Below are 24,842 nucleotides of genomic sequence, written 5' to 3'. Positions count from 1 at the left end.
ACGTTGCCGGTGCTAATGCTGTTGCTGCCGAAAATTCCGAGACTGCCACCACTGTAACCAAAAAGGAAACCATGCTGAACCTACTAACGCCGCACAGTGGCATTTCTGCTTGGTTTAGACGCGAAAAAGTAAAAATTTTCAAGTCATTTTTGTTTAGTTTGAATGCAGTTTGCTTTTAAAATGTCCACAGTATATACCGGTAATTATCATTTATTACAATTATTGTTCATTTATTGAATAATCTGCTGTCAAACTGTGAGTTGGTGATGACGCGCCAAGTAGTACAATTTACAGAAGTGAAATAACGCGTGGTTTAAAATTAAATAAAACTTTGTGGTGAAACAAAAGCTAAAATATTTTTTGGTTATTGAAAGTCTACACATAATTATATTATTTTACAAGTGTTCGAAAGTTTTTTGGTTGAGTATTTTTTTACGAAATTATGAGTTTTTTAATGTGTATTATTTTTGTGCTGAAATATATATAACCGTGAAAATAAAAGCCTGCCAAAGTTTGAACAACGCTGTACCACAATAATTTTAGAACTTCTACAATAATTCAATATTATTGCATATAACTCGAATGATTCTTCATCCCCGTAGGTCCCCCTTTTGATATAATGACGATCACTAAGAGGGAGTTGTATGAGGTGTGGGCTGTAGAACGTGGCCAAAAGCAGAGGGATAAAACCGTTTTAGACCACGTGTGTACTGTTTTAGGAAGGGAGTAAATAGAGACGAAGGATTGTATGATGAATGCTGCAGTAAAGTTCGCATTTTTTATCAAACTTTGTATGAGATGGATTCAAGTGAATTACACCAAAGATAAGAAATTTAAATAAATGTATGTTCAATTGTGAACAAAAGAACAAGATAAGGCTATAAGAAAGTTTTTATTTGGGGTAAAATCAAAATTATTAGAGGGGGCGGTCCAACCCCCCAAACCCTGTGAAAGTCAACGTCGCCTGTACTTCGGCAAAATCGAACAGCATTGCCAATTTATGCGTGATTTCGGCGACATTTTTTAATCATCATGTGCTAATAACCATTTTAAGCTTCTTGCCCTCTGTCGCTGTTTAACCGGCAAAGGGCGTTTGTGAATACAACTACTGCTCTTGGTGACATGATTTTAAAAAGCTAATATTAAAGAGTTTGATTTTACGGCCTGGCGGCACAAAGTTTATGGAATGTTGGCCCAGACGAAGTGGAAAAAGAAGGATGAGACACTACATGGATATGTTTTCAATATGCAGGCATTCGGAAAGCGAGGAAACATTTGACAGGCAGAAGTAATTGACTTTGTAATCGACCTTGCAGGGAACGCCGTATCAAATGTGCACTTATTGCTAACAGCGCGTAGTATTGACGAACTCTAAATGTAACAGTGGTTTTGAAAACCCAGCAAGGTGGCCAGCAGAAAATAGAAGTGAATTCCCAGTGTTTCAATTGTTCACAGTACGGGCATATAAAGCCGAACTACGCATTCCAATAAGGCCAGAAGGTTCCTGTTTTAAGTGCTGGAAAATGTGGCACGATCATAGCGGTTGTCCCAATCCAAAAGTGCTGAAGCATAAGGATGAAGTTTCTGTCGTATCTGTCGAAGGACCTCATTGAAGTGGACGCCTATAATTATGTAAGCATAGTATATAAAATAGATTGTAAAGTACTACCTAATATAGTTTTTACTCTTTTTGATACCGGTAGTCCGAATAGCTTTATTCGAAAATCTGACGTCCCAAAACACCAGACAAACGAGAGAATGGAAAAACCCATTTCTAAGTACAAAGCGATCGAAGGAAATGATTTGGAGATTCTTTGATTTATTAAAGGAAAAAAAAAAACTGTTGAACTTAAATTGTTTTAGATGATGCCTTTGCTAGTTATTTTTGGACGTGATTTTTTACGCCTAATTAATATAAAACTAGTTAAGGTTGAGTTCGAACAGTCAACTAAAATGCAATTTAATGTGAAACCATATTCCGAAGAAATAATCAATTTTGTAAGTGTCCTTAATAAACATGCCGCAATTATAAAAATGTTATGCTGAAATATCGATATTGGTTTGAAACTACTGAAAAACCGCCAGTTAGAATTAAATGGAATAATTTATTAGGCTTATCTCAACAGATCTGTTAAGGTGGAACCGTATAAGTATGAAATGACCAATTTCCCATTCAATTGTTATCTCTTACTCAAAACGAAATGAGGTTCAATCAATGCTTCTGCAACTGTGCTAGTGAGGAAGAAAAATAGTAAGACGTGCGTCGGTAAGATGTGCGTCGATTAGAGGTTAGTTAGGGATAACTATCCTTTGACATTGATCGATGACTGCATTAAATTTCGCATTGCTTTATCGTATCTGGCTTTCATATTGTCACTCATAATATTTGTTCGTTGTCTTACAAGATCGTGTATTTCCCTCATCTCTTCTTCCAAGACACCAGTGGATTTCTTGACATTTTTCTCCGCATCGCCATTTATCTCAAACTTCAAATCAGCTGGCAGTCGAAGGTCATTGCCAAAAATTACCTTTGCGGGAGTTTTGCCCGTTGTCTCATGCACTGCCGATTGATAAGTCATCAAGAATAAGGATATGTGTGTATCCCACTCTTTATGGAATTTGTCCACTACTTTTCTTAAGTGCTCCTCTAAGGTTCTATTGAATCGTTCCACCATATAATCGAACTGAGGACGCAATGCAGTTGTTCGTGTATACCTCTGGCCATTTTCTGAAATAATCCGCGGCTACTAGTAGGAAATGGACCTGCGACATCCATGGCGATCTTTTCAAATGGTTCACCTGAGTTATATTGCTTCATCTGGACAACACTTCGGGTTTTGGGCCCTCTCGCTCTGCTGCAAACCTCGCAACTGGCAATCCACTCAGTGACCGACCGACTGACGGCAACCAAACCAATAGAATCTACAAACCTCCACTAGGACCATTAGGTAGCTCGCTGAGAACGTCTGGAATCCTTTTCCTGGGAAACTCTTCCAGTTTCTTCTTGCATTGACCATCCTCACTCTCCCATATTTGATGCAGGCAACCGGATATCAACTATTCCACTGGGCCCAATATGACTCTCTGCTGATATCTCCCCTTTTTTGGTCTTTCGTTTCGTTCGAGCCATTGAATAACTTGTGACAGATCTGTATTTTCTAGCTGACACTTCCATGTTGTTCCATGTCCCATTCATCCGAACACGTTATAGTCATAAGCCGGACATCTATGATGTTTTTCTTAACCTCAGCTTTCGGATAGTGTTTGCATTCCAAATTACATGGTCTTCGTGACATTGCATCGGCATTCCCATGGGTGCTACCTTTCCGATGCTCAATGGAAAAGTCATAGCTTTGGAGTCCCTCGATCCCCCGTGTCAATTGACCTTCTGGGTTACGGAGCTGCAGGAGCCATTTCAACGCTGCGTGATCTGTCTTGACACTGAATCTCTGCCCGTAGAGGTACTTTTCAGCATGTTTTGTATTTGTTTAATGCACTCTACCAATGCGAACAGCTCTCTCCGTGTAACGCAATAGTTCCTCTCTGGTTCTCCAATTGATCGGCTGTAATATGCAACTACCTTCTCCTGTCCATCGACCAGTTGTGATAAAACGCCTCTCATATCCACTCGCATCTGTATCTAGAATAAACGTTGCTCCTGGAATCGGATATGCCAACATTGGGGCAGTGCACGAACTATTTCAATGTTTGGAAAGTCACTTCTTGCTACTTCTTCGAAAGCTTTATTTTTTGTTGTTGTTGTTGTTGATGTTGTAGCGATTAGGTTACTCCCCGAAGGCTTTGGGGAGTGTTATCCATGTCATGGTCCTTTGTCGGATACAGATCCGATACGCTCCGGTAACACAACACCATTAAGGTGCTGGCCCGACCATCTCGGGAACGATTTATATGGCCGCATTAAACCTTCAGGCCATCCCTCCCTCCCCACCCCAAGTTCCATGAGGAGAAGAACTTCCTCCAAATTCTTAAGATGTTCATCAAAGTTCTTTTCCAATACGATGATGTCGTCAAGGTACACCAAGCATGTTTTCCAAAGTAGTCCTTTCAATACCTGATCCATGAGTCTCTCAAAAGTAGCTGGTACATTACAAAGTCCAAAAGGCATCACTGTAAATTGCCAAAGACCATGTCCGACGCTGAAGGCTGTTTTCTCATTGTCTTCCTCCTTCACATCCACTTGCCAGTAGTCGCTTTTACCCCAGCGGGTTAGGGGGTCAGAATATACCCGCGGTAGGTATGCCTGTCGTAAGAGGCGACTAAAATACCAGATTCAAGGGGCTGTGCAGCGCAACCCTCAGGTTGCCAGCGCAATATATAGCTTCTTCAAACCCAATTGTCAACCTCACCTATCCGCGGCGAATCCTGTTTCATTAACAGACGAGGCTCTGGCGACCCTAAGTTCCTGCTGGAACTTGGGGTTGGGGAGGGAGGGGATGGCCTGAAGGTTTAATGTGGCCACATAAATCGCTCCCGAGATGGTCGGGCTAGCACCTTAATGGTGCTGTGGTACCGGCGCGTACCGGATCTGTATCCGGCAAAGGACCATCACATCGATAACACTCCCCAAAGCCTTCGGGGAGCAACCTTATCGCTACAACAACAACAACAGTAGCCGCTTTTCAAGTCCAATGTGGAAAACCATTTCGTACCAGATAGCGAGTCCAGAGTGTCGTCAATTCTTGGCAATGGGTAGCTATCCTTTTTAGTGACGTCGTTCAACTTGCTGTAGTGCACGCAAAACCTCATTTTTCCGTCCTTCTTTACAAGTTTTGCTCTCTTTCTCTTTCGTTTTTCGCTCTCACTTAAATATTTTCTGGAACTAGAAATTTTAATATCAAATTTGTTTTTTGTTGTTGTAGCGATCCCCGAAGGCCTTGGGGAGTGTTATCGATGTTGATGGTCCTTTGCCAGATGCAGATCCGGAACGACCATCTCGGGAACAATTTGGTATAAATTACCACATGCGACCTTCTAGGCCATACCGCCCTCCCACCCCCTAGATCCATGAGCAGTTCAGGGGCGGCTGTTAATGAAACAGGATTCACCACGGATAGGTGAGGTTACAATTAGGTTGGAGAAGCTATATATTACGCTGGCAACCCCTTGAAAGGGTTGCGCTACACAACCCCTTGAATCTATTTGGTATTTTAGTGGCCTCTTATGACAGCCATACCTACCGCGGATATATTCTAACCCCTGTCTAAGCCTGTTGGGAGGAAATGGCAGCTCTTATATAATTCTTTGGGAAAAAATGTGTGAAAATTGACTTGGAATCGCTTAGTGTTTTCAATTGGTGTCGGGGTAATAATTTCCAATAAGAGGGTACTATTAATAAACGTACAAAAGCCGGCAGAGGTGTCAAAAGACGCGTATTGATCCCTGTATTAATAATCCGAAACCAGAAATAAATTTTTTTTATATCAAAAGATATGAGACAGTAGTCGACCCATGTTGCCTAGCTAAGATTCGGAGTCAAAAAAAATCGGAGCGCTTACGCTTATTTAACAGTCCGAAATGAGTGCATCTTCCGATATGAGCTTTATTACATACATTATGAGAGCCTTAATAGGTGTCCGATTAGATTCCTAAATAGTAGTCCGTCGATACCAATTTAAAAAGGGAACAGGAAGAAACGTGATTATATCGAAAATACACAAAAATTTACGAAGTTGCTTTGTTTTCTGAAGACTCAAATTTTTTATCACATCCGAGATATAAAAGACTCCTATTTTTCACATATTTCGGACTCTTATTATTATTTATTATTATCGAACTTATGAGCGCTCCTAAATAGGAGATCGATCAGACTTCTACTACGCTCATAATTTGTTTCTTATTCCCTCAAACATTCTCGGAGCGCTCATAATTTAGAAACCCGATGAGTCCGAAATATGGGAAATTTATATATATAAAAATCAAATTCTGTGTGTGTATTACCTATGGAAACGTATTTCCCACACTTCAATCATCACCAAATTTTGGCTATAGGTTTCTTCGATCAACGGGAAGGTTTTAGGCTAAAAATAATTTGGATATATAAAAGTGGCGTGGCACCTCCGATACAAATGAAATCTTTGGTACTGCATAACTCTGAAGGTATAAATCCCAGAACATTGAAATTCAGTAAGGAATTATATGAGGTCAATCCCTAAAACCACCAACAAAATGTGGAATTGGGAAAAAGAGGACGTGGCACCTCCCATACAAATGGAATTTATCATACTGCATATACTGGATGTAGTAATGGTAGGATAATGAAAATTGGTAAGGAGCTATATGACGTTAAGTCCTAACACCTTCAGTAAAATGTGGAATTGAGAAAAAAGGGGCTTGGCACCTTCCCTACAAATGGGATTTTTCCGAACGAGCAATCTTAGCTCCCAAATATGATCATGTTAACAAAATCAATGATCGCATCAAAACCAAATTCCTGACGAAGTGGCGAAATATAAATAGATCGACAGATGAAGATCAAATTGTGCATTATCCAATTGAATTTCTAAACTCTTTAGAACCACCTGGAATGCTTGCGCATATATTAACTTTGAAAATTGGCTCACCAATCATGCTTTTTCCGAATTTAGACCCACCAAAATTGTGCAATGGAACCAGACTTTGCGTTAAGAAATTAATGCCGAATGTAATCGAAGCAACAACCATCAGCGGTAAAAGCGAAGATGAAGATGTGCTCATTTCACGGATTCCAATGATTCCTACAGTTTTGCAATTCAATTTTAAGCTCTTACAATTTCCTGTACAGTTTTCCTTGCTTTTGCAATTACAATCAACAAAGCACAAGGACAATCGCTTACTGTTGCAGGATTAAATTTAGACAGTCTGTGCTTTTCCCATGCCAACTATGTGTTGCTTGCTCTAGAGTTGGAACGCCAAAAAATTTGTTTATCTTTGCACCGAACGAAAAAACCAAAAATATTGTGTACCCACATGCATTACAATAAGATACAATAATAAAATGTTCTAAACGAAAATTTCGGCAAATATGCGTACAAAATTCAATTCAATTTACAGAACAATAAACTAAATTATCAACAAACAAAACAGAAAAAATAACGCAAAATTCATTCGATATCGGGCGTTACAACGTACGCCGGGTATAGCAGTATACATATAAGCCTCAGATACATATATGATCATATAATAAGCTTTTATGGATCCGTTATCATGAAATTAGGAAGCCTTGCTGGAAAGTACGATATTTGGAATGGAACCCTTCAAAGTTGGGCCACACCAACGTCAGAGCTAATTTAAGGCATAGGAAGGATACACACAGCAACCGGGGTACACCGCCGAGGCTACTTGTTGTTGCAATGAAAAAAGTCAAAAAATCTTACGATGATTTTTAACATGCGGATACTTAAGAAATTATTAGGTTAAGCATTCATGAAACAAAAAACATCGTTACCAATTTACAAAGGGAACGGGAGAAAACGTTATGATGACATCAACAATAAATTTACACTAAAATGCACAAAGTTGCTGTTTTCTGAAGACTTGGCACAATGCTCAAATTTTCCATCACATTCGAGACATAAGACTCCTATTTTTCACATATTTCAGACTTAATACGATCCCTAACTGGTGAGCGGTCCTAGAATGTTTAGAGGGGTGTAAATTATTACCCAAATATAGTCCTGACAACTTGAAAGCATTTCTATAACTGTATTTCAACTTACTTTGGCGTTGGAATACCTGCTTCATTTAAAAGGGTGTAAGAGACGTGCTCCTGAACATTCAGATTTCTCTTCTGTAGGTTTCCACTAGTAGCAAGCGCGACAATCTAAAATAAATTACAATAAATGCATGGTGTCTATAATACAAAGTAACATGGTGTCTAAAATATAAATTTTACAGGGAGTTTTCCGGGTTGGTTTCTATTGCAAACTTACTATTTTTCCTTTTTGTAGAACTATACTATTTTTTATACAAATTTAGTATGTATGTCTGGAGCTTCCACCCTTTTTGACATAAAATAAAATAAATAGGTAATTCTATACGGGAGTGCTGTCAAAAGACACGTTTTGGACCCAGAATCGCGATTGCGAAAACATATATTAAAAATTTTGCGGTAATTCTATACGACAGCATGACACTGCTATACGCGTCCAAAAATATCGAGATAGGTGTCAAACGACGCGTCTTGACGTCAGTATTAATAATCCGAAACCGGAAAAGAAAAATTTTAAGTCGCTCAAAAGATATTAACGAAAAACCCAAAAATGACCCGCGGGTCCCTCCGAAGCGGGGTGTGGGATCCATAGTATCTTTGCGCAGAACACCTTTCTGCATTGGCGGCCTTCGGCCAAGCTTATAAAAAATTGGTAAAAGTCTAGATGAGGGGTCGGCTGCTAATACGCTACCAAAAATATCGAGAGGGGTCAAAAGACGCGTATTAATCTCGAGAACAATAATCCGAAGGCGGAAAAGAAAAATGTTATCTCTGTCCGGAGATATTTGCAGTTGAAGTTGGCGATTTTCATGTGGTTGCTCTTGTTTGTACCTACAAAAAAAATTGTGCATCATATACCACACACCCGGACTTGGCATGGCGTAGCCCAGGGTTATTTTTTATAAGCGCGGCCGAAGGCCAAAAAATTACCTTTGGTGGGTCCAACACCGGTTTGGAGACCAAAACTATAACCGCCCAAAACACTTATTTTCACAATTTTTTTGTGGGTACCCCACCATTACAACAACATGAAAATCGCCAATTTCAACTGCAAATATCTGCGGACAGAGATAAAAATTTTCTTTTCCGGTTTCGGATTATTAATACTGATGTCAATAGGCGTATTAGCAGTGTCATGCTGTCGTATAGAATTACCAATTTTGCTTCTGTAAAGAGATATTTGCAAAAGAAATGATATTTCATGTGGTTGTTGAACGAAAAATTTTTGGGTAATTTTGTATAACGGCCGAATACCGCCAACGCAGAAAGGTGATGTGTGCAAAAATACTATGGATCATACCCCCGGTCATAGTACAGGTTTACCTGTACTATGCCCCCGGTTTCGGAGAGACCCAGGGTCTTTTTCGTTAATATCGTGTATAAAGAGGGTTATGATATCGTATAGAATTACCAATGAATGTTAGAAGTTTGAAAACCTAGATGCCCAGTTTTAAATTGTTTACTATTATGTCAGCAACATCCAAACGAAAGCTTCCTAAACAAGAGCCCAACCCTGACAAATCACCTCCATAATTTTCCCCACCTTCACCGTGAGAACCTAAAAAACTATAGCAAAATCTCACCATTATGTAAAGAGTTGCAAAAAATTTATCATACCTTGTGTCCAACTTTTGGGTTAACAATTTCCGAGAATAAACCAGTACGAACCAATAAAGAAGCCATTTCGACTGTATTTGCTACTAAAAAATTAAATATTTATTACTAGGCGTTTCTATTAGTAGCAAGATTACAAAGGCAAATATTATTTATTTCCGACAGAAAATTGCTCCAATCTGAGAAAATTGAGTACACAGTAGCTTCGTATAAGATGATTTTTTAAATCATAGTGTACTTATACCAAGTGTGTCAACTAAGCGATAAACGTCAAAACTACAAACAGCCTCGCTCACCTGATGCAAATCTCAGGTCTAGAGTTGCATTTTTGGTACGTAAGAGTACTTCAAGCTGAGTTGCATTTAATAGTTAAATAAAACTTTGTAGTATTTACAGATGTAATAGTTGCATATATTTCCGCGGAAATAAGAATACTAGACTTGTAGCCTGCAACAATGCGGAAACATACGGAAAGCAAAATTTATTTAAATTAGAGTCAAAATATAAAGCGCCACACGTGTAACATGGAAAAATTTCACTTCTAAGGCTGTTTACACAAATGCATAAGGGCAAAATTATAAAAAACGCTTTGGTCACTTCAAAATCATATATGACACTACTTTATTTTTGCTTGGATTTCAAGCTAAAAAAACGAACGAAACTTTATCGGAACTTCAAAACACAAAAAAAATTCTATCATGAAAAAGCGAGGCCACTATTCCCCCATAACTAGCGAGTTTGTCATGTTTTTGTTTATGTTTTACATTTTATTTTTACATTAACATTTTTAACAATAAAATAATGCAAATAACACGCGCAAATTATTTCTTTTTCTAATGGTTCACTTTTTTTACAAGAAACTTGATTGTAATTGTGTTTTTATGCACCAAATTTTCAAAGTAAAAAAAAAAACTTTCATTTGTCTGAAAAAAATAAAGAAAAAACGGCCGAATGTCAAAAAACTTATCGAAAAACAAACTGGCTCGTTTGTTTTTAATTAAAGGTTGTATTTTTCTTATATTTCGTTAGTTTTTCGAAATATAGTTTAGCGTAGGCACGCAACCAAAGCATTTATGTAGATTTTTCGATACTTCGCCCGACAGATGAATTAATGAATGCAACACAACCAAAGCGTCTGTTTAAATCCGCCTTAATTTTTGTAGCTGTGAAAGCCACCTGCAAATATAATGGTGCTGTAATTGCAAACAAATCGAACTCCTATATGACGCTACTTTATTTTTTATGTATTTTTCTTGTATTTTCTCTTATATTTTTTGTCGAGGGAGCCAATAAGGTTTCAATACTAGTGAAAGAATGTGAACTATAATTGAAAAAACTAACGAAATACAAGAAAAATTCAACGTAGTTCATTAAAAACAAACAAGCCTGTTTGTATTTCGATAGGGTTTTTTGACATTAGGCAGTTTTTTCTTTATTTTTTCTGACAAAAGAAAATTTAGTTTTTTGTTTCAAAATTTTGTGCATAAAAACACAATTAAATTCAAAGTGTAAATTGTGTGTGCAAATGAGTTTTCATTAAGTGTACAATTTTCAGTTTTTCATAGTGAACTTGGGTACAGAAATACAAATTAAAAAGTTTTCCACAATAATTTGAAAAACTCTACGTTTTCTCTGCTTTTTACAATTAAAGGAGCAACCCTCCGTAATAAATTAAACTTTTAACGAAAATCAATAACTCTGAACTTAACACTTTTTGCCATGATATAAAATTAAAATGCTGTGGAACAGGAGCAACACTTTTGTGACTACATAAACCCTGTTTCAATCTTTTACGTCTCTGCACAGAACCCTAATTGACCTTTTTCAACCGAAACAACCACTTAAAGCTGGAGACATTGGTGCTTTATCGGTAACCGTATCGGTAACCTTATAACAGCTGATTCGACCAATCTTATGAGAATCAATGCAATCGATTATTGGTGCCGCTAAGGTCGTAACCGTATCGTAGCCAACCAATTGGGTTTTGGTTTACCGTCGTAACGATAAACAGCTGATTACGTTAGGGATACGGATACAGCGATACGATATACGGCACCAATGACTCCAGCTTAAGCGAGTGCCTGTCAGAAAGAAGTCAACACACTTGTACTTGTACAATATGTTTTAAATGTCAAGTTGAGTAGTACTGCCAAGTTTATTTGAGACTGTCATGGTTCAACTATATGGTTGGCTCATCTGTACAATAACAAAAGATGTCTGTTCATTGTCAAAATCTGAGTGTTGGTATTGGCGCGAATGGTATGGAATCGAAACATAAAACTTAGCAGTTTTTGTATGTTTAAGAAAATAGCTACGTTTTTTTTTACTTCTATATACGTTTACGCATAAACTTTATATGGACTGCTAAGCGACAAACTTTAAATACACCCCTGAAATTGCTGCGCATAAAATTTGTCCTACTAAATTTCAATACGCATTATACTCAGATGTAACTGAAATATGTGTCTTTGTTTCACCCTCTACACTAATTCTATGTATTCTATGTGTGTCCACAATTCATCGCAACTGATTCAGCTGTATGTTATACCCTATGGCCATCAGAGGGTTGTGTCTCCGCTTTTCGGTACACCCTGTGCTGTAGCTGTAGTTATTTAACCACTGCCGCTAGATGGGTCTCCTAAGCATTATCTAAGCGAGGATAAGCGTTTTTTTTACGCGCAAACGTAAACGTATACGCGTGTGAAAAAAACACGGCTAATGTTGCCAACGTGTTGGATTCGTTTTGAGTTTGCCATCTCCTTTTGACAATCCCATCGACCATGCAATGAAATAAATAAAATCAGCTGATGAGGTGAGCCGGCCATATAATTGAGCCATGGATAGTGGCCGTGTTTTTTTTCACACGCGTTTACGTTTACGTTTGCGCGTGAAAAAACGCCTATCCTCGCTTAGATAAAGCTTAGGAGACCCATCTAGCGAAGATGGTTAAATACCCAGCAAAAGTCTAGTGACCAAAGATGGCGACCAACAACAAAATATCCCACATTGTTCCACAATTGTTAGTATGGCAGAATGAGATGGCCTAATTGAAATGCCCGATACATATATGCTTGCCTTTTCTTACATGCTATGTACCCTCAAATACGTCACAAAAATTTTCTGCGAATCAGCCATTCCGTTTACCATAGCTGCACGCAACATCAATTGATAATCTTCCAAAAATTGTATGCATAAATTGTACAGATAATTTGCAAGCAGCATATAATTTCAAACAAGTAAATTGTACAGATAATTTGCAGGCAGCATATAATTTCAAACAAGTAGCTCGTCGTTCAGATGAAGAATTTAAGAAATTGTCGGCTACGCAGAAAGTGGAGACAAAATTAATTTATGCTTCTGCTGAGACTTCTAATGCTTTGCAGGTAAGTTTGCTAAGGAATTTAGACTCAGATGATTATCAAGAATCAATGGTATTTTTGAATATTTTTAATTGTGTTTCATAACTTAAATTGGTGGTTTTCATTTAGAAATCATATATCTTTATGCTGAAAGGTGCATCATTAGACATTATTGGAGTAATGAGAAAACTTTTCTCTGACAACGTTCTTTTCAATTTTAACTGGGACGGAGTACAGGGCAAACGATCTTTATCTAAACTGAAACTCGTGAACAGCGTACTTTTTGGTAGTGTAATTTAAATAGTTTTAAAATGTTATTACTAACATTGTCCATTCCTATTAATTTAGACGTTTTCAAACTGCAAGGCAGGATCGACTTCGAAGACAGCATGAGACGGTGTTTAACGCTGAGCCACAATCGGCATAAACAAAGGCGGTATCTGACCCATAAATCCAGCTCTGAAACAGCATAAACCTACCTACAACAAACGAACAAGACACACTGAAATAATCTTGATTAAAAATTATATAAGAACCTAATAATTCTTTTTTTCCTACGTTCCTATTCTAAGCTTTTTATGCTCTTATTAAAATAATATTCAACAATCGCACAAAGTTTGCGAAGATTCTTAAAGCAATTTAAATGCAATGTATAACAAAAAAGTATTTTGACTATAAATATTTGTGATGAACTTAACTGAAATAATTCTAAGTTTTTTCCTACGTTACTAAGCTTTTTATGCTCTAATTAAAATAATATTCAACAATCGCACAAAGGTTGCAAAGATTTTGAAAGCAATTTAAATGCAATGTATAACAAAAAAGTATTTTCACTATAAATATTTGTGATGAACTTAACTGAAATAATTCTAAGTTTTTTCCTACGTTACTAAGCTTTTTATGCTCTAATTAAAATAATATTCAACAATCGCACAAAGTTTGCAAAGAATTTTAAAGCACTTTAATTGCAACGAATTTGTCAATAATTTTTAACCAAAAATTTATAAACTAGATGTATAAGAAAAAAGTATTTTGAATATAAATATTTGTGATGAACTTAACTGAAATAATTCTAAGTTTTTTCCTACGTTACTAAGCTTTTTATGCTCTAATTAAAATAAAATTCAACAATCGCACAAAGTTTGCGAAGATTTTTAAAGCAATTTAAATGCAATGTATAAGAAAAAAGTATTTTGACTATAAATATTTGTGATGAACTTAACTGAAATAATTCTAAGTTTTTTCCTACGTTACTAAGCTTTTTATGCTCTAATTAAAATAATACTCGAATTTCAGAACCTGCCTGAATATTCAACAATCGCACAAAGTTTGCAAAGATTTTTAAAGCAATCTAATTGCAACGAATTTGTCAATAATTTTTAACCAAAATTTATAAAATAGATGTATAACAAAAAAATATTTTGAATATAAATAATTGCTGATGAATTTAACTGACAGTACCAATACCATCAACTAAATAGTCCTTATAAATATTGTAATCACATAATTCAAAACAAAAAATTACTATGAGTACCTACGTTTATTATTGCAAAATCACGAAGAAAGAAAATTGCATGAAGTACATTCAATCTAAAATTATGCCACAGAATGCATATGTCGCATTTTAAACTAAAAAATATGAAAACTTAAAAAAATTTCAGATCGGTATTTAAGTGTAAATCGATCCATGAAAGCATCGTGAATTAACTTTTTTTTTGGTAGTTAACGTTATCGTTTAGCCTGGTTTTGTTACCAATTTTGTTATTTTCGTGGTATAAATCAACATTCAACACAAATCTTCTCTGATTATGAGTTGAAATACTTTTTGGTTTAGGTTGTGATATGTAAAATTACATATTTTTGTACACAGTTCTAAAATGTAAAGGGAAAAAATTAATATTTGTGTATTAATTGAATTATTAAAAAGATATTGTTATATTAATGATATAGAGAAGCGCCAATACGAATGTAAGTGGTTTCAAACCACTGGTAGGCAATTCACCAATTTAACTGTCAAAAAAATGTTAAATTGTTCATTTTATGTAAAAAAAATTTGAAAGTTGCAATTGAAGTTCTGAAAGCTCGGAAATTTCAATTGAAGTTCAAATAATTACAATTGAAGTTCACAATTTTCAATAGAAGTTCAGTAAATTATAATTGAAGCTCAGGAATTTCAACTGCAGTTCAGCAAATTACAACTGAAGTTCAGAAAATAACAATTTAAGTTCAATTATAATTTTCTGAACTACAAACAGAAATTCTGAACTTCAATTTTAATTTTCTGAACTACAAATTGAAATTCTGAGCTTGAATTTAATTTTCTGAACTTGAATTGAAATTTTTGAACTTCAATTGTAACTTTCGAACCTCAATTGCAGCTTTCTGAACTAAAATAAAAAAGTTATAGCATTAAAATTGGCGAATTACAAGTCAACTTACCCAAATTGTGAATTCCCTACTCACGATTTGATGGTTTACTGCAACAAATAGTTCTGTTAGTTCTTTTCTTTTGTTTTCTATATCATTAATTAATTTATTTAAGTTTCCCTTAACTTTGTATGCATACAATCGCATACAATCGCATACAATCGCATACAATAAAATTTGTATTTATGGGTCACCAACAAGACTGAAAAACTATTCCTTAAGACTTATAGTTAATAATTTACAACTATTATAAATAATGTAATATATTGTAAAAATGTTTAATAAAAGAAATGTTAATAGATTTGAATTAAAGAAATATTTTATTTATATAGCAGTATAATCCAAGTAAAAAAAACGGTCATAACACTAGTCAAAAGACGGTCATATTAACGTAAAAATACTCGTAAAGTTACAGGTATATAACTCAAAAAATGATTGCCAGAACGTGAATGTAAGAACAGTACAGCACTATAGTTTGTTTACTTTTCGATAACCTAAAACCGTATATGTGTGAGCAGTATGGACAATCACATAAATAGGTACGACGGAATGGACTGGTCACAAATGTTACTGCTGCCCTGTACAAATGCTACTTAGCGATTTACGTGTTCCATCGACACAGCTGTTAGTCATTTTCCTAGTCAATTTACGGGCACATTTTTGCTGGGCATTTGATATTTTTGATATTTTAAATCATTGATTTAAGAATGCCTTCTCTTCATTCGTTCAATCATTCTTTGCTAAGGAATATGGCTTAAAAGTAAACCCATTCTTCATTCAGTAGTGGAAAAAAAAGAATGCACTCCTTAACTCATTCGAAGAAAGAATGAAGTAATTGAATGAAACGCAAACATTTTTCAACACAGAATAAGAATTCAAATGAATGCAGCCTTTGGTGAGTGTGCACACACTTTTCTAGTACCAATCAATTATGAAAAATGTCGTACATGCATAAAACCCGCCAAATATCACATGGTTGCATTTAATTGAAGCCACTTCAAAATATCACCACAAAAATTTAATTATTGTCCGTGATGATCAGTTTTTCCCATATTTAAATAACAATTAAGTACGAAGAAGTTAACTGGAAAAGTATTCATATTGAAATTTTCCTAAAAATTTTATAACAAAAAAAGCTAATTACAAATATTTCAAAATCTCTGTTCCGAAAATTGTCATCGTTCTAAATGAGTGTTGCCAATGTGCCATATAAAAGGCTTGCATTAAAAAGTACTAGCATACATTTGCACGTCCAAAATTGGTGATTAAACAATTGAAGAAAAGGCAATACATTATAAAAGCTCGTAAGTTCCTCCATATATTCTTCCCAGCGGTATATGGTCAAATGCTGTATCTATACTGGTTTGTGAGTTAATTGCAATAGCAATATCCTATTTATACTATTATATATTATTTATATTCTTCTAAACACAATAGTTTGTAATTACAGCCATTTAAAGTAGGCTCTATAGGTAGTTAGTTGTGACTTTTTTGATAGCAAGGAAATTAACTTTGAATACAAATCTGCTCAAGTAAGATAGAATTCAACCAAAACAATTTTAGTATTTTACCAATGCCGTGCAAATAGGCAGAGAGACTATTCTCAACCACTCGGGTCCTATATTTACCGTCAAACACTGTTAAAATATCAGCTGTAAAAAACTGTAGTCCGATGCAAGAGTTTCTCCCAATGGAACATTTTTTTGAGGCAGGGATGAAGCAAAACGGGGAAGGCGAATCAGGTGAATAGAAAAAGCCTGAATCACCGTAGAACGATGCAATGGAAATAGACATATGTTTATCGAAATTCTCGGAATTATGAAGCTCCAACGAAATCGCCGATGGACCTATGCACTTTGATGTATTTAAATAACTTAAACTCAAGTATCTGCTTTTGTTACATTATCGAAAAAAAATATCCACAATTTACTCTATTTGGTCAATGCTCAATGTGTGCACTTACAAAATCCATTTTACAACAATAGCAAAATAAGTAGTAACATTTTCACATATAGCAAGAAAGCAATAGATTGTCTTTGCGAAGTTTCAGCCAAATTCGACTGTATCTTCATGCCTTTTGAATACTTTATATAATCAAGAGCCCTATAGTTTTATGTAAGCGAGTTATCCGCTAGATTTACCTAAAACGGAAACCAATCAACTCACAAGAGCCAAACATTTTTTGATCTCACACGATTAATTAAAAAAATCAACCCAATTACGAGGTATACAAAATCTGCTATGAAGTACTATTTCTTGTATGTCTTATGTTCGGACACCATGAAAATGATTTAAGACTTTCCTGGTTTATAATTAACTACTTGTTTTCGAAATGGTACCGTCGCAATATACCAGTAAATGCTTCTTTCTTTTCAGTTGCTCTTAAACAAACATAATAATTCATATTCAATAATTATAAGCCGGCGTTAAGCTCATAAATTCTTAAATATTAAACTACTTGAATAATTAGAAGGGGATATTTTTGCTATTGACCAATTTTACGCCTTTTTTGCACCCAACTCCTAAATTGATTTAACATATCTGATGGCAATGAAAGTACACAAAAAATAACTTTGGGGAAAAAGTATTTAGTACTGAATGGAAAAAAAAGTGTGCATTCATTTCAAGTTTACATTCATTAAAATTGGGAATGGTTCTTACATTCACACTCTATATTGAATTATATTTTACCATTCAATAACACACACACTTTAGCTTTGAGTTAAAGTATTTTAAGCTATTCAGGAATGGAGATTTATAATATGCAACAAAAAATCACAAATTTTTAAAAGAATGCTGAGAGAATGCACCCTCAATTGATTCAATCTTTTTACAGCTCTGCCATGGGGTATAACATATCGCTGCAGTTGCGATGAATTGTGGACACACATACGGCCCGATTCTGTGCACTTGAAAAATTTTCAATAAGTTGACAAGTAATCAAGATTTTTATCAAGTTGACAAATATTTCTATTCTGTGCATAACTTGGCAACTTTAAAAGGATCTATGACCTATGCTTTTCACCATATTGTGGTGACCTAAATATAGTAAACCGAAATCAGCTGTTTAGTGCAACAATCGCGAAATGGAATAACGTAAGAATTAAACATTGCTCATTATTTTTTGTAACAAATATTTTAAAATCATGTTTTTTTTCAAGGAAATCAAAAGTGGAACGTGCTACGCATGAGCAATTGGAGCGATATGTCTCATTGTATGCTGCTAACCCCGAAATGGGAATAGGAAAAAATAATCCGCGGGGTTTTTTCAGGATCATTTCGGCATGGCTTTGGAAACTCACTCGGGGTCATTCTGGAGGGTTTTGGGGACTCCATCGGGTCCTCCCGGGGTAATATGGGGGACATTCTGGGATGGTTTTGGGGACTCCATCGGGGTAATTTGGGGGACATTCCGGGATGGTTTTGGGGACTCTCTCGGTCGGGTCCCTCTCGGATGACCACTATATGACTCCGGGACGACGCGATGGAGTCCCCAAAACCATCCCGCAATATCCCCCAAATTACCCGAGGGAGTCCCCAAAATTATTCCGGATTGTCCCCCAAATTACCCCGAGCGGACCCGATGGAGTCCCCAAAACCATCCCGGAATGTGCCTCAAATGACCCTGAGAGAGTCCCAAAAAGATCCCGGAATTATCCCCAAATGACCCCGAGAGAGTCCCCAAAACCATCCCAGAATGCCCCCAAATAACCCCGAGGTAGTCCCCAAAACCATCCCGGAATATTGTACACTATGATATCTGCATAGAAGGGGAGGCATTAATTAATTATTATCAGTAGATTTGCAAGATTTTTGTCATTTTCCCTGCATCGCAGTTGTCATTACATTGCGTTAAGAGAGGACATCAACACCTTACTACCCACAGCCAGTTAAAATTTTTGTAAATTTTGCTCTTTTCATCACTGTTTCAAAACGTGGAAAGTTATATATCGAGCATTCCATGGAGAATGGTACATTTTAGCAGACTTTCGCATTGCCGGCATTATTAATATTCAATCCCTAGAAGGTTTAATGTAGTCATATCAATAGTTCCCGCGTTGGTGGGGCTAGTACCATAATGGTGCTTGTTACCGGAACGTAGATAGATAGATAATTTATTGAGGATTGCACAGTGACTTGCACATCTATGTGGGAATGCTCTGGCCATGGTGAGCCCATAAACTTAGCCCTACGTCTTGAAATTGCGCCGCAATATAGAAGGATATGGTCCACCGTCTGCTGATCCATCACAAAATCGGTATGTGTTGTTCGATATTATACCCAGCTTTTGCATGTGACTGTTCAGTCTACAGTGTCTTGTAAGAATAGCCGTTAGGGTTCTTAGGTTATCTTTTTGAGAGGCCTATTAATGCCCTAATTCGAGTTGTGCTGTAACCCCCTAACAGTAACTTAGATTGACTCAGGCCTGGCATATTGCGCCAGTGTTCTCTCTTTTCCCTCCCTTCTGCTAATAAATGCCCCTGTGGGCCAACTGGCAGGAACGGCTCGCGATCGATGGGTCATGCAGTTGCTGCCTCTCTTTCCGTGTTGTTCGCCTGCTGTTGTTGTAGAAGCAGTGCTTCGCCCCATCCAATAGGTGCGACCGATCACAAATTGTCATCAATGTCCTCTAACGGGAGTCCAAAGAAACTTTCTGTTTCAACAGGGGTGCACCATAATGAGAGGAGTGTTAGACGCGTTGGTTCCACAATACAGTTAAAGAGATGGTTGGTGACATGTGGGGACACATTACAAGCAGGACAATGTTTTGTAGGTCGGGGTTGATTCTGGATAGGTAAGAGTTTAACCTGTTACGTTATCCAGCTCGAAGTTCAGCTAGAGTGACTACTCTCGTTTCACTAGGGAGAGTGCGTTCCTCCTCTGCTAGTTTTGTTCTTTGAGTACAGGAATCACCGGCATAGAGGTCCGACGCCTGTTTGTGGAGTTCACTGAAGACATGCTTGTGTTTTTTAGCTTCAAACGGCTGTGTTCTCAGGTGCCATATTTCCTCATAATGTAATGAGGCCGTGAACAACAAGAGCCACAAAAGATTTATAAAAGTTACGAGGACGCTGGATTTTGGAATCTAGCCCAGAGCAACCTGTCCGATGCAACCATCCCTTGCACGTGAAACACTGACAAGAGTATTTATTTTTTTAATTTAATTTATTTATTATTACGGCTGTTTAGGCCTAAAACTTAAACTAATAAGTACAATTCATTGTTATAATCACTTGTTTCTATTGAATATGCTGTTGGAAGGCCATGTGATTCCGATCAGCATATTTACTAGCGTGACAAAGGGACGAGTCTGGGAGCCACTCATTACGACGTTTCCAATCCTCCAGTGCTCCCAGCTTAAGGCAACCAAATTTGGAACTTATATTTTTCAATTATATGTGTATTTTAAGCTGTCGGAACGTATTAGTCTCCGATCAATGCAGCTAAACATGTCTTTTGATGTTGGAAATTGAAAATAACCCCTCGACTTTGTTTATTAAAGACGCTGTCGGAATGCATGAAGATTCCGATTAGCACAGCTCAACATATAATGGGAGGTTGAAAAGGACGGTTTCCAATCCCCCCTGCTGCAACTTTTATTTGGCCTTATTTTCTTTATTTTTGTTACACATATAATTTTATTGTTATATTAATGCTGTCGGAATGCGCGTGATTCCGATCAGCAACAGTAAATACCAGCTGGAAATCCAGAATTCCAGCGAAATTAGTTGTTGGAACTGTCTGGAGTTACAGGTGGCCATCGATTTTCTTTTCCTTAGGGCCGGATGCATTGTATTTTGCTGCTACCAATATTACCATTCCCTTTTCGCGCTCCAGTATCGATATATCATGTAAAAAAATAAAAGAAAAAAAAACTTTATCTTATTGGAAGGGTTTTACAATGCTCCAATAAACTTTTTTTAAAAGTATTGAAGTTATTACTACTTTTTATGTGATTAGGAAGTTCATTGAAATATTTCAGGCGCTTATATATATGACCGTCCTAAAAAGATTCTTTTCCGACAAACGCAGCAAACCCATTTCTCAGTACTGGGGTCAGGAGAAGGACCCGGATTGGGGTCGATACCTTCCCGGAAGAGGAGAGTATGGCGCAGCCCGCTGCAAGGATCTGCTGGGAAGTTGACAATTTGTGGGAGAGACGCAACAAATTAAACATTGAGTCCGCCTGCTCATTGCCCTCCACTCCCCTGTGGCCGAGGACCCAGGCCAACAGTATTACGTTGTGTGCTCCTAATTGATTCAGCTTTTCTACGCACTGAAGGACCAGTGCTGACTTTATTTCGAACGCCGCAAATGCCTTTAGTGGAACCTGACTGCCTGACTGAGTATGGCAATTGTTTCATTGGGGTATCAGCGCTGAAGGTTCAGCTTAGCGCACTAACTTATGGCGAATACTTCCGCTCGAAAATGCTCGGATGTGCTTTTAGAGTTACTGATATTTTGGTTCTGGGTCCGAAAACTCTGGCTCCAATCCCCTCTTGCGTCTTCGAGCCATCTATGTACCATACGATCTTGAGCAGACTAGTAATACATTGCACCCGCCTATACCTATACAGCCGTACCAAGAGAAGGAGCAGCCCACTACATACTGGCACAACCGGAGCACTGCTGGACATCCATCCTATATGAAAGCTATGCATCCAAAAGTGTTTGTACCAGTGGCTGGTGCACACCGAACTGAACCAATGTATGCTATATTTAGGCCTGCACAAATATCATGCTATGTTTATGTAAATAATATTACTGCTAATGTCAATTTGCACGGTTGGGCACATACAGTACCTACGTTTATACAAGGTGGAACACCACACTACCTACATGGCGATGTAGCCACCGATCAGGTTGTTGTAAGAGATTAATTAAAATATGTTATTCATAAACAATGATTCTTATATTTTCATTATCATTAAACTGTAGACTAGACTCATGACGGGTATTCTTACTGGACACTGCTCTCTGGCGTCACATGCCTTTAAATTAGGCTTGGTCAGTGATAGCAGATGTAGGAAGTGTGGGTTGGAGGAGGAAACGATCGATTACGTTCTGTGCTCGTGCTGACAGCTGTCAGATCTAGAAGCAGCAAGTGGCTTAAGTTCTAGGAAGCCGCTAACCCGCTGGAGCCATGAGAAGCGTGAGTGCACTTTGGGTGTCCCAAGACAAGTTCCGTACCTGCTCCGAATAATTTGTAGCTATCTAAGCGACAAAGAACTCCCTTTTGATACAGATGAGGGACTAAGAAAGCACAACACCACGGGCGGTGTCCCTCAGGGATCTGTTCTAGGTCCAACTCTTTGGAATGCGATGTATGGCGGGGTGCTACAAATCGACCTTCCCGGAGGCACGGAAATTGTCGGCTATGCAGATGATATTGATCTGCTCCAAGCATTATGTAATGACGCCGTGGGAAGAATAAAGGAATGGTTGACGAACACGGGGCTGGAGATGGCTAGCAATAAGACAGAAGTGGTTCTGATGAGCTCAAAGCGGACTGTGGATGAGTTGGTCCTAACCATAGGAGATTATCAAATAAATTCAAAGCCCTCCTTGAAATATCTAGGGAGTAATCATTGACTCAAAACTAACTTTTAGGGAGCACTTCAGGGCGGTGGGTGTGAAAGTTTCTAGAGTTAGTGGAACCCTAACGCGAATAATGCCCAACATCGGCGGCCCAAGCGAACCTACCCGTCAGCTATTATCCAACGTAACCAGCTCTGTAATATTATATGCAGCACCATTATGGCACAGATCTAAAATGGTCAACCAAAAAGTTATACTAGCAGCCAACCGCATTACTGCTATACGAATAGCATGTGCTGTTCCCACGACGCGATCCAGTTTTATCCAGGAAAATCCCAGTAGATCTACTCTCAGGTGAAATGGCCGATCTGTATGGCATTGGATTCAAGGTCACGAATAATAGTTAGGTGGCAAGAACGGTGGGAAGATTCGAGAAAAGAGCGCTGGACCTTCATGCTAGTCCGGAATATAGCGTAATAGTACAAGCAAAAACAAGGCGAACTAAATTACCATCTCACACAGGTATTGAGCGGGCACGGTGGCTTCAAGGAATATCTACATAAGCGTGGGGTAGAGGAGCATCCTTTCTGTCCAAGCTGTCCATCCGAATTGGAAAGCGCAGAACATGTAATGTTTCACTGCCCTCGTTTTCACGGCGAAAGACTGTCTGTAAACAGAGTTTTTGGAGAGGAACCTTCCATTAGGAATTTAGTTCCACGAATTTGCGGACAAATAGATTGTTGGATTGCTGTGAGCAAGATGGCCTTTATAGTAATGACGAAATTGATGCATGCCGAAAGGGAGCGCAGAGAAATGCGCATACGAAGTAGTTGCGACTAAATCCCTTGTTATAATTTTATGTTCTCTATGAATGCAACAGCAAAGTATCTTTGGGTACCCCTGCCAACGAAAGATGCATAGGCATGGTGGAGGTTCATTTGAAGTTACTTTACCAGGTCCTGATTCTAGTTATCTGAAATTTCTCTTGTGCCTTTTGCTTCTCAGAAAAGAACTATGTGTGAAGCCCTATTTATGGAACACTTTTCGGCTTATATTAAAAACTTTTAATCTATTCTTACTGATATGAGTTTCTTTTTCATTCTAGGTAATTTGATTTTGACGATGTGAGGATAGAAATGTCCCAAATATTCCAGCTGTGGCTGTAAGAACATACATTTGCTCAAATTAGAAGAAAACTGCACGGTTGAGCACATCCAGTACCTACGTTTATACAAGGAGGAACACCACACTACTTTCACCGGGATGTAGCCACCGATCACGTTGTTGTAAGAGCTTATTTTAAATAAGTTATTCATAAACACTGATTCTAATATTTTGTTTTGGTTTTTACTATAGAGTCAACCTGTTATATAAGCGATGTCAGCTATGCCTGTAACTTAAGCGCCTTCAGATGTAATAGTTACCGCGGACGCGGTCACAGGAGTAGTTCACTACGTGGGGATTACACTAATCAAGGACTTTCAATATCGGAAGGTTTTCCAGCACCATAACAACACCAACAATATGTGCAATCACCCGAATAAATTGTACAACAAACGTTAACACCACATCATCAGCCAGCAACAACAACAACAATCGCAACAAGTTGAAACTTCTAAACAATTAATGACTAGTGAACCACCAACATATCCGCAATATGCGCAAACATCAACACCAACATATGTCGCCTATTTTGCAACACGGTGAAGATGGCCAAGGCCATTCTGATTCTAATACTGATAAAGGCGAACCATTGGCAAATTTAAAAACTCAAACAGACCACGAAAAATGTACCCTACAAGAAACGCTGATAGTTTTACTAATACAATCACACTTGTAATTGACAATGCTGATCCTGCGATGACGTAAACATTGATACTCAAATTTATGTATGTTCCTTTGTTCGCTCACGAATGTCCGCATGTTCCCAACGACAGCCTATAATCATGAAAAAGGACACAAACTGGGAAAGCTTCGGACACCTGGTACAGAACAAAAGAACATACAGCAGATACCATTATGCATGTGAGACAGATACATAATTCTCAACGGAATTTTATGTATGCGAGAACAGTACATTTGCAGCTAGCCCCTCATCAGCATGGCTTCAGAAAACTCCATAGCACTACCTCCGCGCTAAATGCCATTAGCACCCAGATAAATTGCGGTTTGAATCATCCCCACCATAGAACAGT

General features: G+C 37.5%; 2 protein-coding genes and 1 long non-coding RNA gene across 3 annotated transcripts in view; 2 read left to right on the top strand and 1 right to left on the bottom strand.

Annotated features, from left to right (window-relative positions):
- The window catches only part of ScsbetaA (Succinyl-coenzyme A synthetase beta subunit, ADP-forming), a 195,920-nt gene extending 186,338 nt beyond the window's left edge, over positions 1 to 9,582 (bottom strand). The window contains exons 1-2 of the mRNA XM_067759638.1: positions 9,326 to 9,582; positions 7,716 to 7,819 (exon numbers count right to left, since the gene is read on the bottom strand). Coding sequence (XP_067615739.1) covers positions 7,716 to 7,819; positions 9,326 to 9,391 — 170 coding nt within the window. The 5' untranslated portion in view covers positions 9,392 to 9,582. The remainder of the gene's footprint in view (positions 1 to 7,715; positions 7,820 to 9,325) is intronic.
- A 2,718-nt stretch (positions 9,583 to 12,300) lies between these two features.
- Positions 12,301 to 24,842, top strand: part of LOC137237552 (uncharacterized) — a 61,117-nt gene continuing 48,575 nt past the window's right edge. The window contains exons 1-2 of the mRNA XM_067761313.1: positions 12,301 to 12,345; positions 12,472 to 12,705. Coding sequence (XP_067617414.1) covers positions 12,301 to 12,345; positions 12,472 to 12,705 — 279 coding nt within the window. The remainder of the gene's footprint in view (positions 12,346 to 12,471; positions 12,706 to 24,842) is intronic.
- LOC137236700 (uncharacterized) lies at positions 12,721 to 13,618 on the top strand. Its single transcript, XR_010948579.1, has 3 exons — positions 12,721 to 12,753; positions 12,811 to 12,967; positions 13,030 to 13,618. It is a non-coding gene; the product is annotated as an uncharacterized lncRNA (long non-coding RNA).

The sequence above is a fragment of the Eurosta solidaginis genome, chromosome 1 (assembly GCF_040869045.1).
Source record: "Eurosta solidaginis isolate ZX-2024a chromosome 1, ASM4086904v1, whole genome shotgun sequence".
Taxonomy (NCBI): Eukaryota; Metazoa; Arthropoda; class Insecta; order Diptera; family Tephritidae; genus Eurosta; species Eurosta solidaginis.
The sequence above is the reverse complement of the archived record's forward strand: the minus strand, read 5'-3'. Positions and strand labels throughout refer to the sequence as shown.